This window comes from Embiotoca jacksoni, unplaced genomic scaffold, assembly GCF_022577435.1.
Source record: "Embiotoca jacksoni isolate LCO1_2020_lvr unplaced genomic scaffold, fEmbJac1.0.p SCAF_28, whole genome shotgun sequence".
In the NCBI taxonomy this organism is placed as follows: Eukaryota; Metazoa; Chordata; class Actinopteri; family Embiotocidae; genus Embiotoca; species Embiotoca jacksoni.
Window position 1 is genome coordinate 718248 of NW_027185379.1, and position 12418 is coordinate 730665.

Consider the following 12418-nt stretch of genomic DNA (forward strand, 5'->3'; position numbering starts at 1 on the left):
AAATACTTTTCTGCTTTTTAATTTAAAATTCTTAAGTCTTTACAGTCTTCCTTCGCAACTTCCTGTGAAGGAAGTGACCTCCATGATGTGTTGTCGTGCCTGCTTTTATTTTGAAGGGCCCGCTCCAGGAAGGAGAAGATGGTACCTGTGTTTCTCGTCACCGTAACACTGGCTCACCAAAGCTGTTGCTGTCCTTAAAAACTCAATTATAGACCTAAAAGAGCGACAAACAATCACAAGTAGTCGGCATGTCGGATGTGGAGACGCGGGTGTCCTCCATTTTGGAGATAATGGCCAACGCGACTGTGTCAGAAATGACCAAAGTTATCGGCGGCTGCGGTTCAACTGGTCCAGAAGACCCGTCGCGTGCGACCGAAAACACACACGGCTCCCCGGACCAAAAGGTACGGTAACCCGGAGCCGGTTCACCCGCCGGCCGAGCCGCGTCGGTGCCGGTTCCCCCGGTGCCGCCGGCTGCGCTCCTCTCCGGCGCCGACGCTCGCGTCTCGACTGGCGTCCAGACGACCAGCTGATCATAGAAATAGAAGAGATAGCGAGTCGCACGAAGCGGGCGTTCAACATCTGGCCCGGCGGCGGGGCCGTGGTGGTGGACGAGGCGTCTGTTCAGGCTAAACTACGTGTAAATGTGCGAGTTTGAGTCATGAAGGTAGAACAACAGTCCAGAAGAACCCATCTTTGGGCGCCATCTTGAGTCGGGCAGCAGGCCCGGGCCTATCTATCTGCTGTATGTCTACAAGCCTCTCAGCTACAGGTTCCCACCGCTGGACCACAATCCGCTGAACAACCTATAATAGCTCCATTTATTGATTGATTCATCCAAACAAGCGCTCACACTGACAACGAAAACAAGTCTCACGCTTGAATTACATTATAGATAAGTTTTTTTTTTAATTATTTTGCTTATTGCACCAACGCCCTTTCTCCCAATGTTCACACAACCAAGGATTTAGTACAACTTTGTATTACGTGTAATTGTATTGGACGTCTGGAGAGTTTACAATTTGCGGTTAAGTGTGTGTACACTGTACAAAACGGCAAAAACCTGCACATATTTTATGTGTAATCAGTGTAAACAGAAAAGAAATAGGCCAACATACATACATACATATATATATATATATGCTATATATATATATAGGATAGTTAATAAAGGCAGAGCTGTTATAAATTTTTTACTGGTTTCATTTGAAGAAAAAAGAAACCAGATCATCATATTTTTGTGTTCTTGTCTATTAATTGTTATTTTTGTTGGTTTCATCATATTTTTCTTAAATACATTTTTACAATCTCTGCTATTTTTTTTTTTTTTTAACCAGTGTAATGGTATATATTATCAGACTGGAATATGATTTAAACTTCCCACATTGTATTTAACACATTCACTTCGACCCTTTATTCTGCTCTGACTCGGTGCGTCTCCGACGGCGGTCTGTGTCGTTCCCATCAGGTGATCCAGTTCAGCGTCTTCATGACGTCTCAGGCTGAAGAAGCTGTGGAGAAGATCTGCCAGCTTTTCCACGAATGTTCATCTCTGCTGCAGCTGGAGGTACACGACATCCCTGCTACAACACCAGCGTTTACTGTTACAGTCGTGCTGTGAAAATAAGTTTCTGACTGCAGTCGTGTGTGTCTTTGTCCTCGTCCTGTAGGTGACGCAGGGTGCTGCTGAGATCGAGGACCTGAGGAGGAGGCTGGAGGAGACGGAGCTGAAGCTGCTGCTGGAGGGCAGCAGAGGCCAGGAGGAGGTGGAGGACCTGATGGAGGGAGGCGGCGGACAGATGGAGGGGCAGAGGGCAGAAGGAGAGACCGTTCGGAGCTGCCAGCGCTCGGGGAGGAAGAGTCGCAAAGGTGAGCCGGTCGTCATTTCACTGGAACATCAGTGGTGCTGCCGGCATTTGGCTTTGCAGGACAGTATAGGAACTGTACATTTAATAAACGCTGAACACGGACAGATGGAAACTTATTCCAATGAAATGTTTCCTTGCCAAGAAGCTCATCGGTTCATCTTTTGCCAGAGATTTCTTTATCGTCTATGTCTCCCTCTTTGCGTCTTTACAGTCGTGTTTTTCAACCTCTTTTTGCTGACTGCTTGAAAAAAACAAAACAGATTCAAATGTGTGATGATCAATAATATGAGGAGGCAGTCTTAAATCTTTTTAGCATCGTGTTGATGTCAAACACATTAATAACGTTATTAACGCAAACTGATACTGATAAATAATCTATTGGTTTTTGTTTTTTTGAACAGCTGTTGCGAGTGGCGGTGATACTGGAGTGAAGCGATCGCCAATAATTCATCTGTGGAAAGGAAGAACTTATGAGGTAAAATCTTGACCTCTTCTTTCCGTTTATTTTTCTCAAGACTGTTTTTTTAATGAATTAATTTTCTGCGCAGGTTTTCAGTAAGATTTTTCAGAACCGATCTCCCATCACCCAAAATACATCAAATGTTCGGAGGAGAATGTCCGTATCTTTGTGCTCATCATGACTCGGTGCTGGATTTGAATCTGTCCGTACGTCCTTCGTCTCTCTTCCTCTCTGTCCAGCCAATTATAATAAAAGAGGAAGGACCGGAGGGCTTAGCTGACCAGGCGTCCTCTGATTCTGGTCACTATAGAAACGACCCCGGACAGGATGACGACGACGACCCAGACTACCAGGTTGGTTTCACTAATACTTCACTAATGTCATTTTATTTCTAATTATATTTTATTGCTTGTTCTTTATGTTTCCTGCTTTTTTGTTGTTGTTGTTGTTGTTGTTGTTGTTGTTGTTGTGTAAAGAATTGAACATACAAACACGGCCTATATTTGATCATCCAGATTGTATGAAGTTCAGATAATCAAAACAGATCTATCAGCTGCAGCAAACAACAAACAACAGTAAACAGCTCGTCTTAATTATGTCAAGAAATCTTTTCTGAGTCTGGTTCTGATTATCTGCAAACATCAGCGCTGAAAAGTTGCCTTTATTGTTGCCTTAAATTGCTCCCATGTGTTAATGTGAGTGTGAAGGTCCGTCCGTGTGAAACAACATTGATCAGATAAAACTAGTGATAAAGATTTCTGCCTTCTCGCCCACGTGTCAAAAACAACGATTAAATAAAACAAAAGGAAACTGACGAAACCAATTTCTCTGTTAGGTGGAACCAGAAGATCCCGACGACGGCGACCCGGGATACACCACCAGATCCAAACGCGTCGTGAAGCCCAGGTCCCATCGAGCTCGAGCGAAGGAGAGTCCGAGTCCGAAAGAGCAGCCGCTGAGCTGCAAGCACTGCAGGAAAACCTTCAGCAGGCTGCTGCAGCTCAAAGCCCACCAGGCCGTCCACGGGGCCGCCGCGGAGAAACCCTTCCACTGCTCTCAGTGCGGCAGAGGCTTCTCGTTCCAGCGAAGCCTCAACGCTCACGCGCTGCTTCACACCGGTGAGCGTCTGCCTTTATCCTTCGTGAGAGTACAGAACGATACTGAGGCAGCAAGAGGCCGACTCAGTACGTCAACTTTTTAAGCAAAAAAAATACTTCAAATTCAATGCTTTTGGTCTCTGATACGTAAACATTCTCTGGTTTTCTTCTTTGTCTGCGGTGATAACAAACTGAATATTTTTTTTAGTTTTAGATTTTATGTAAAAGAAAACTGGACCTGCGGAATACGAACATTTTCAGACCAAAAGCTTCATCGAGAGCATCTTCGGCAGACTGTTCGATCGAGAGCGTACACATGAAACCTGTTTGCCTACAGTGTCGTACAGTGTGTGAATGTGTAGTAACTCACAACACTCCTTGTTTTCGTACACAGGTGAGAGACCACACACCTGTGACGTTTGCGGGAAGGGTTTCACGCTCAAGCAGCTGCTGAGGAACCACCAGCGTCTCCATGCCGACGTACGTCCGTTTCACTGCGAGCAGTGCGGTAAGAGTTTCTACCGGGCGCACGGCCTGAAAATGCACCAGATGGTCCACACGGGGGAGCGCGCCTACAACTGCCAGTACTGCAACAAAAGCTTCACGATACAAGGTAACCTGCAGCGGCACCTGCGCATACACACGGGCGAAAAGCCGTTCAGGTGCGAGACGTGCGGCAAAAGTTTTAACCAGGCCGACACTCTGAAGGGCCACCAGCGGATACACACCGGGGAGCGTCCCTTCAGCTGCGACACCTGCGGAAAGTGCTTCATCCAGAAGAGCGCCCTGAAGATGCACCAGAAGACGTCTCACGTGGACGACAGGTCGCTGGCGTGCGTGGCGTGCGGCGCCGCCGTGGCCTGCGTGGACTCGCTGCGCAAACACCTGCAGACGCACGCGGCGGCCATCCCCTGCACCTGCGTGCTCTGCGGCCGGCGGCTCAGCTCCATCACCGACCTGCGCTCGCACCAGCAGCATCACACCGTGGACAGGCCTCACAGCTGCGGCCTCTGCGGGAAGAGTTTCAAGTCGTCCAGCTACCTGAAGATTCACTTGAAGACGCACAGCGGGGAGAAGCCCTTCTCCTGCGACATCTGCGGTCGCATGTTTACGCAGCACAGCAGCCTGAAATCGCATCAGGTAGGTTCGTATTGATTGTTGTTCAAGGTGGGACACGTTTACCAGAAAGAAAAATCCCCCCAATTGTTTTTTTTTTTTTTCAAGATGTTAGTATCTGTGGAAGTAAATGCTGATTTGTTAGTAATAAGTAGATACAGAGGTGCAAGCAGTTTTTAGAAGTAGAAGTAATCATGTTACTGTTGGAGCTAGTTTGTAAGTACAGTACTCGGGTAAATGTACTTAGTTACTTTCCACCACTGCAGAGATTTCATGTTAATTTGACGCCGGGGTGAAAACGATGACACAGCAGATTTGTGGTCAAAAACAGTATGATCTGTTCCGTTGTTGGAGAACTGGAGCTTTTTGTTTTTGGGGCAGTGGATGATCTCAGAGGACTCCTGCCGCTGATTCGATGGCAGTTGTGTAATTTAGAAACCACAAAATACTCTAGAATTGACTATTTTGGTACACCAAGTTTTACATCAACAAAAACTGAGCTCATTTCTAAACAGACTATTAAGATTGAGAACCTTTGCAGGGCCGACCGCACCTCCTGCAGCAGGGTGGTGGTTGTTTTTTTTTTGTTGTTGTTTTTAACCCCTTCATGCAAAGATGTCAGTTCACCGCTGTTCTTTCTCCAAAGGTGGTCCACACGGGAGAAAAACCGTTCAGCTGCGACACGTGCGGGAAATGTTTTAGCAACACCGGCAACCTGAACAGACACCAGCGTATCCACACCGGCGAGAAGCCGTTCAGCTGCGACACGTGCGGACGCAGCTTCAACCAGGGCAACAGCCTGAAGGCCCACCAGCAGATACACACCGGGGAGAAACAGTACATGTGCGACAAGTGTGGGAAGAGTTTCTCCTACCTGAGGAATCTGAAAGACCACAAGTGTTTCTACGTCTGACGCCACTCTGTCATGTGACACCCAGACGCTTCCCGGTACCTGCTGAGGAATAAATAAGTGAATAAGTGGCTGGACTGGATGAATAAATTATTTTTTTGGTGATTTGGAAGTTGTGTTCCACTGATAAGACGGCGGTGGAGGTAGATGCTCCGTGGAGTTTATAGCAGTGGAAAAAACAAGGTGGTCAAAGGTATTGAGAGGATGAGGTGAGCACCTTTTTGTGTTTAAAATCATTAACCCGACAGAGTTGCAGTGAATAAAACGGGTATGAGAGCTTGACGGATAGAAAAACAACTGCAAGGAGAACACTCATAAAAGTGTGGACCAAATTTTATTACATTCAGCTGCCAGACTTTTTTCAACTTGCTAAAATATGAAGAGCTGAGAAAGTCAGACTTGTTTAACACTACAGTGAAATGAGCAGACTCCTCATTGGAGATCAGCTGAAACTGAAACTGTCCCTTTAAATGATACCGACTGACGAGTCACTGGTTAATGTTCGAGTATGAGAAGAGGTTTTTCTTTTGTAATCTAAACAGACTTCAGAAATACAGACAAGCTTTTTTTCCAATGATGCAAATAAATCTGAGTTTATGAACGTGTTATATTTCTTTCTTTTCTTTTTTTTGCCAGAAGTAGCATGAACAGTTTTATTAGCCACAATTAAAATTGAGCAGTATTCTGTGAGCAGCTCTGATTTTGTTGTTTGAAGCCTTTTTCAGAGACTGATACTTTTAAAGATGCAACTTTCCTGTCTTTTTTTCTTCAAACATCATTTCAAGTGATGATCGCCAATCAATACATAAATGAAGCATTGAGATTTAAGAAGAACTAATGTGCTGACCGAAATATACCGAAAAACACTTATCTTGTAAGAATGTTTCATCTCATGGGGAGAGTAAATTTGATATCGCAACTTTGTGACTCAATCAAATGGATAAACATCCAAATTTAAATGTTTCTTTTATTGACTTTAATAATGCATCAGAGTAAAAAGCTTCACATTTAGATATTGCTTATTAATACATCGTCAAAATCACACACTAAATTCCCAAAGTTGAATTGTTTGCAGTGTTTATGAACACATGACCTTCACAGCTTTACTGAAATGTGCATTACTAATATGTCTCATGGTGAGCCTTCACTGGAGCTGCACTTTTCATGTCTATCACTTACTTGTGCTGGAATTCGCAATATTCTTATATAGCTTGCTTTTTTGCATATTTACATGATTTCGGTGCAAATTATCCCAGAAATAATCTCAGTTCTTGAACGCATCAGTTGATATTCGGACTAGAAAATCAGGAGCAGTGATGACAAAACACCACAAAGGATGTCAGTGGTGAGAAACGGAGAAAAGGAAATGATTGTAAACCACTTGAAACTCTTGTAATGCAATAATCCAGTAACAGCAGGGGAGACGGCGCTGGCTGTGTGACTGGTGTAGCTTCAGTAAAGGGGCGAGGACAAAGGGTTTGCAGAAACGGTGTCTGATGAAGAGGAGAAGAAACAACTGGGCCGATCTCCTAGTTTGTCGCTGTGCGTGTTGACCCAGTTGCTGATGTAGAGAATATCTACACAGGTGCAGTCCCATAAATCACCTGACAGACGGCACTAAGCTTTCTCAAAGGATCCAAAGACCCGTCGTCGACTGTCCTGAGCTGGTTGGACTTCAAGCTCAGTTTGTGGAGGTTTGGAAGTCCTTGAAACAAATCAGGCTGCAGGTGATCCAGCTTGTTTCCGTCCAAACTGAGTTCAAACTGAGCTCTTGCAGGTTGGTCAAGTGACCGACAACTTACAACGCATTTTTCAACCATCATAATGTGCTGATTTATGTCGGATTAAATTAATTCATTTAGTTTTTGACTGTTCAAACATTTTTAGAATATACTGGTTAATGATAACGTACCATTTCATCCTTCTTGTGTCGTATAATATATCAATACACCTCTGAGGACATCAATTATTTGTGGTATATATATATATATCATGCATCACAATTGAAATAGTTTTAAGATGTATATTTTGTCCAGTCAGATTCAGTGAGCACATTTTTAAGTGTTGCTTTAGTTTTGTTGACCATTTCATTTAAATCACAACTGACCATTGATGAACAACCTTAATGGATTTATTGCTTTGTCTCAAACTGCCGGGATGTTCAACTGCAATTTCACCAACAGGTGGCACCATAACCTGAGTAGCTGCTTGGATGATACTCTTTTTTTTTTTTTTTTTTTTTTTTTTTTTGGGGGGGGGGGGAACTTTTACTTTGTTATGGAAGCATGTATTCTGTTTATTTCTTTCAAGCTGGCTTTCTAAAGTGAAACCTCTGACTTTGCAGGTTTTTTTTTTTTTTTTTTTTCAAAACCAAAGACTACAACACATGATCTCATTGATTAGTCCTCAGGGAGAAATGGAGACAGGCAGGACAGCTTTTTAGATTTTGCAGACAAAACCTGTCCATTCAGCCTCCAATGCAACATTACTAGAAACATGTAATTTAGTGTTATTCACCTCTTCCTGAATGGGTGCTTCTTTTTTAATGATGTTTTATTTGTTTGGTTGGTGTGTGCTTCCTTTTAAATCCCTGTAAATGACGTCAGTGTCCATATTTAGCAGCTGCCTGTGGGCTGACTGCTGCACTGACTGTCTGGCTGCACGGCTGGTTGAACAGCCACAGGGCTGTACAGTAGGTCAGGCTGGCTGTAATCCCTCCCAGATTACTGTTGAGGGCACCGTTGGAGGAAGTGTGGGGGGTTGGCAGAGACAACACTCGTTACAACTGTCTTCCTGCCAAAGAGATGAGAAGAAGTATGTATGTGTTTTGGTACTCATGTGAGAGGCAGGGTGAATTTTTTTTACAAATTCATTTGGGATACCCGGTTTTAAAAAAAAAGAGCATCGTTTTTTTTTACTTCATGCTTTAACTGCATGTAGTTTCCACCATGTACTCTTAACAACTGGATCTTAAGTTTAAAGATCTAGTTGTTAAAAGGAATATCAGGATAAATGTGCTTTTAGAAAACAAATGTCTGTTTTTTCTAATATTGGGTAAATCTCGATCAGAAGCAGGAATTTCTCCAAATTAAGACCAATAAAACAATGTGTTGTTGTTGTTGTTTCTTATAAAATAACATAAAAGCATACAATGAGTCTCTTGAAGGAGAATCATGCAGTCTTTGAAACACTATCGAGCCATGTTTAAACTCTTGCAGCTGAGAGGTTAATCGCTCTAAAAAAGGTTCAATCTAAACTTTGTGTGATCAAAAAAGATGTGAAATACCATTTCAATAAAATAAGAAACTTTAGTTGAGTTTGAACCAAACGCACACTTAGCATTGAGGTTGAGATAAAACGCTCTCGCAAGTTCATACTAACATGAGTATGTGTGCTTCTGCACTTCTATCCTTGTGAGGACCGCTTTCTAGATGGTGAACTGTTTGAGGGTCAGTTTCCTGGATTTGGGGGGGTTGAGGGTAGAGTTAGGTTAAGGTTTGGAGAAGGGTGGAGTTATGGGGTTGTTTGTGTGTTGATGTCCTCTGGGTCAACATGATCCACTGGTTGGATCAATCCTCGCTGACGTGCTCAGAACAGCACAAATCACTAGCTGCTGTGTTCTCGCACACAACCACACACACACACACACACACACACACACACACACACACACACACACACACACACACACACACACACACACACACACACACACAACCAGACTAACTCACCACCACCCTTCCTTTTCCAAAGGCCATTAGATATATTGACAATTCCACAGCCTGTATTTTTTTGTTGTTGCTCTAATTGGTTTATACACAGCTGACCGGTCAGGGATGCAAATGATGCCTGTGTACTCTGTAACACGTTGTTCAGCACAGGCGCTTCCATCCATGGAAATATGGACTGCTTCTCTGGTTGCTCTTTCCAGCATCGATTCTTCTGACATTTCACTGCACTCTGCTCCGCCGGCGGACGTCTTTCTCTGCTTCTGTTCTCCGAGGAATGACAGTGAATCTTCCTGTGTGTTGCTCACCTGCTCGTTCTAGCATCAGCCCCGTAGTCTGCCAGGGTTCAGGTCACCGACGGTCTCCGTCATAACCGGGAAGTACAGGCGAGGACAGGATGAGGCCCTGGGTTCGTTCCAACAGGTCCAGATCAGTCCAGGTAAGACTTGTGTTTCTAATTTTGTAATTTAGACATGTGAAGACACCTTTGAAGATTGATATTCTTTCAGTGGGCAGTTTATTAGGTGCACATAGCTGAACTAATGTGGTCTAACACGACATACTTGAATAAAATATCCGTCTGTCCTATACTGTATAATCCAATAATGTAAATAAATAGGAACAAAGCTACCTGTCAAATACAAACAGCAGCGATCAGCTTTTATGAATTTTACACTGCTCAAGAGTTGCAATTATGTTTCAGAAATTATAAATATATCCCTGAAATACAGTAATATTATTTGGTACCTTTGCCAGAAAGCATTTTGTTGGACCGAATGTGTAATCACACCATTACATTACAGCTTCCCTCTGCAGGCCAGATAAGCTCATTAGCTCCTGAATTACTTCGTAGCACAAAGGTGCGCACAGTACGTGAATATGTATTTTCATGTTTAATTCATGAGTTTCCATAAAAATCCTGCAGTTAAATTCTGCATCGGACCCGAATACATCTCGTAAATCTTTCCTCCTTGTCTCCTCTGTGAACAAGCCTATTCAAAACAGATACAGAATTCATGTTTCACTGAAGGGGCTTTGTTTAAAATAACATGACGCCATGAAATATGAACAAACGAGCAGCCATCAAAGTGTTCAGTGGAATTCAGTGCAGAGAGGCAGAAGTCGCAGCTTCAGTGGAGGTTAACAATGATGAAGAGTTTTAGTGCTCTTCTCTCGCTGCACCTGTGATGACAGGTGAGCCAGTCGGTGAGGAAGAGGAGGACGCAGGAAGATAAACTTGCCCTCTGGAGAGAGTTTGGGTCGAGGGCGTTGGACACTTTGGTTTATGAGTGCTTCTGTGTAATAAGCGACAGGGTGAGCTCACCCGAGTCTAAATAGACATTTAGTTAGCCAGGAATTGACAATGAAAACTTTACTCGTGTCGTAACAAGTCAAATAAAAGCTCTGTGCTGCAGTGCAATCTAAAGCCTCCAATAAATCAGTCAATAAGATGCGAGAACGCCAATGATTTTAGTTGAGCTCTGGGTGTTGAATGCAGAATGAAGCTGAAGGTTTTACAGAAAATCGTTGACACATCAGAACTGAAAGTAATGCGATTTAATTTCCTGGTGGTTTTGTGTAATTTGATCATCTTCTGTTGTGTTTTGTAGCGTTTTTAAGGTTGAGGTTAAACTGAATTATTTGTAGACTGCTACAGACTTCTGTTTTTATGCGTAGCTTGCCTCTTTGAAATGTAAAAATGAAACAGGAGAGTTACAACATGGGATAAATACTGCCGCGCTGTATTGTTTACCACAACTGGAACTGCTGTTTAATTACTCCTCTAAATTGTCAAAAGGTTTTGGTTCAGTTGTCTGTAATAGGATTAATTGCAATCCTGAACCACCAAACACAGATGAGGCCGAGGCAAATTTCTGAAGAGGTCTCTGCAAAACTTCTGGGAACATTAATGTCTCCTTTCTCTCTCTCTCTCTCTCACACACACACACACACACACACACACACACACACACACACACACACACACACACACACACACACACGCTGTATGAATGAAGTAATTGTGCCTTTAAGAACATGGGGGAAGGGTTTGTGTGAAGGATGTTGTGTTCCTACGCTGTTGGAAAATATGCTGTTTGGTTTTACGTTTAGGTAAACACAAACATATTTAAGAGATGAGCGTATTTAAATTTCAGCCAAAATAACAAATAGAGTAGAAAAAAATATAAGTAATAAAAAAAAAAAAAAAGACAGACTGTTGGAACTTCTGTATTAATTAGACCTGTCCTTATCAGATGTCCTTAACCCAGAAAATAAATGAACAAGACAGTTTACATTCACGTCATATTCTAATTTCAGAGCTTGTGTCCTTCACATGGTGAAATGGGAAAATCCAGCTCCAGTATTCAGTCTTTGTGACGCCGTGGCCTTTAGAGAACTCAAGACTAATAGGATAAACATTTGCTTTCTTTCCAAAGATTTTTCACAGTGCTTTCCTCAGCCTCACGTGGGATGGCAAGTGGATTTGGGATACTTCAGAATACAAAAGAATACACCGCTGTGTCACTTAAATTTGGGCAAAGAAAGAAAGATATCTCTGTTATATATTTGGAGGAACCTCTGAGGTGGAATGAGCTACTTGAACCATAATGATTTAGCCTATAATCTTTAGTTAGTTCGGTAGTGTGGTATGAATATACAAGTGCCCAGCCCACATGGCTTTATTAGACCATGTGGAGTACAAAAAAAAATACTGTTTTAAATACTGCCCTAGATTTTTTTTAAAACAAATACTTTTGCAGCTGCAGTGGGGAACCGTTTGTAAAACATGAACCTAACTGCTCACATGATCATTATTTTTTGAGGACTTGAATGTAGGCTAGTAGCCACATCTCATTTGTCTGTGGGAAATGCATATTTTAGCCACAAGGAGGCGATAATGATATTAATAATGATCTAAGAACAAAAGGAGCAGATGGTGTCATTTTCAAAAAGGCAAAATTCAAGAGATTTTGCCACAGAAATAAAATCCACCACTTATTGTTGTTTGTGTGTATATGAACCGGCAAAACAAAACAAACAAACAAAAACAACCTTATAAATGAAGTTAACTCCGACACTAATTCACAAGCATTACGTATCGTTCTCGGAGGACTGATTTTTACGCGCAGTACCTAAAGGCAGCATGAGCGAACAGAGGAGAGCGCGCGTGTGGATGTGCGCGTGCGCGGACACCGACGCAGCAGCCCTGCCTTTTCTCCGCTCCGCTCCTGCTCGTC

The 12418-nt window shown here is 42.9% G+C and overlaps 1 protein-coding gene across 2 annotated transcripts; it reads left to right on the forward strand.

The window, feature by feature from the left end:
* Positions 1 to 112: 112 nt before the first annotated feature.
* LOC138205264 (oocyte zinc finger protein XlCOF6-like) lies at positions 113 to 6133 on the forward strand. Of its 2 annotated transcripts, XM_069161112.1 has the most exons (9): positions 113 to 404; positions 1469 to 1567; positions 1671 to 1869; positions 2270 to 2343; positions 2568 to 2681; positions 3164 to 3446; positions 3820 to 4038; positions 4134 to 4565; positions 5188 to 5333. In XM_069161112.1, the coding sequence occupies exons 1-9, from the start codon at positions 249 to 251 to the stop codon at positions 5241 to 5243; spliced, it is 1632 nt and encodes a 543-aa protein (XP_069017213.1). In that variant the 5' UTR covers positions 113 to 248; the 3' UTR covers positions 5244 to 5333. The 2 variants fall into 2 exon arrangements, with proteins under 2 accessions (XP_069017213.1, XP_069017212.1); XM_069161111.1 differs by having other exon boundaries at positions 3820 to 4565; positions 5188 to 6133.
* The last annotated feature ends 6285 nt before the right edge of the window (positions 6134 to 12418 follow it).

Bases quoted from the DNA above. Each gene is read 5' to 3' on its own strand.
- LOC138205264 (XM_069161111.1), top strand. From the start codon at position 249: ATGTCGGATGTGGAGACGCGGGTGTCCTCCATTTTGGAGATAATGGCC. The intron at 2,344-2,567 runs GTAAAATCTTGA...CTCTCTGTCCAG, and splicing joins GGAAAGGAAGAACTTATGAG to CCAATTATAATAAAAGAGGA. The intron at 4,566-5,187 runs GTAGGTTCGTAT...CTTTCTCCAAAG, and splicing joins GCAGCCTGAAATCGCATCAG to GTGGTCCACACGGGAGAAAA.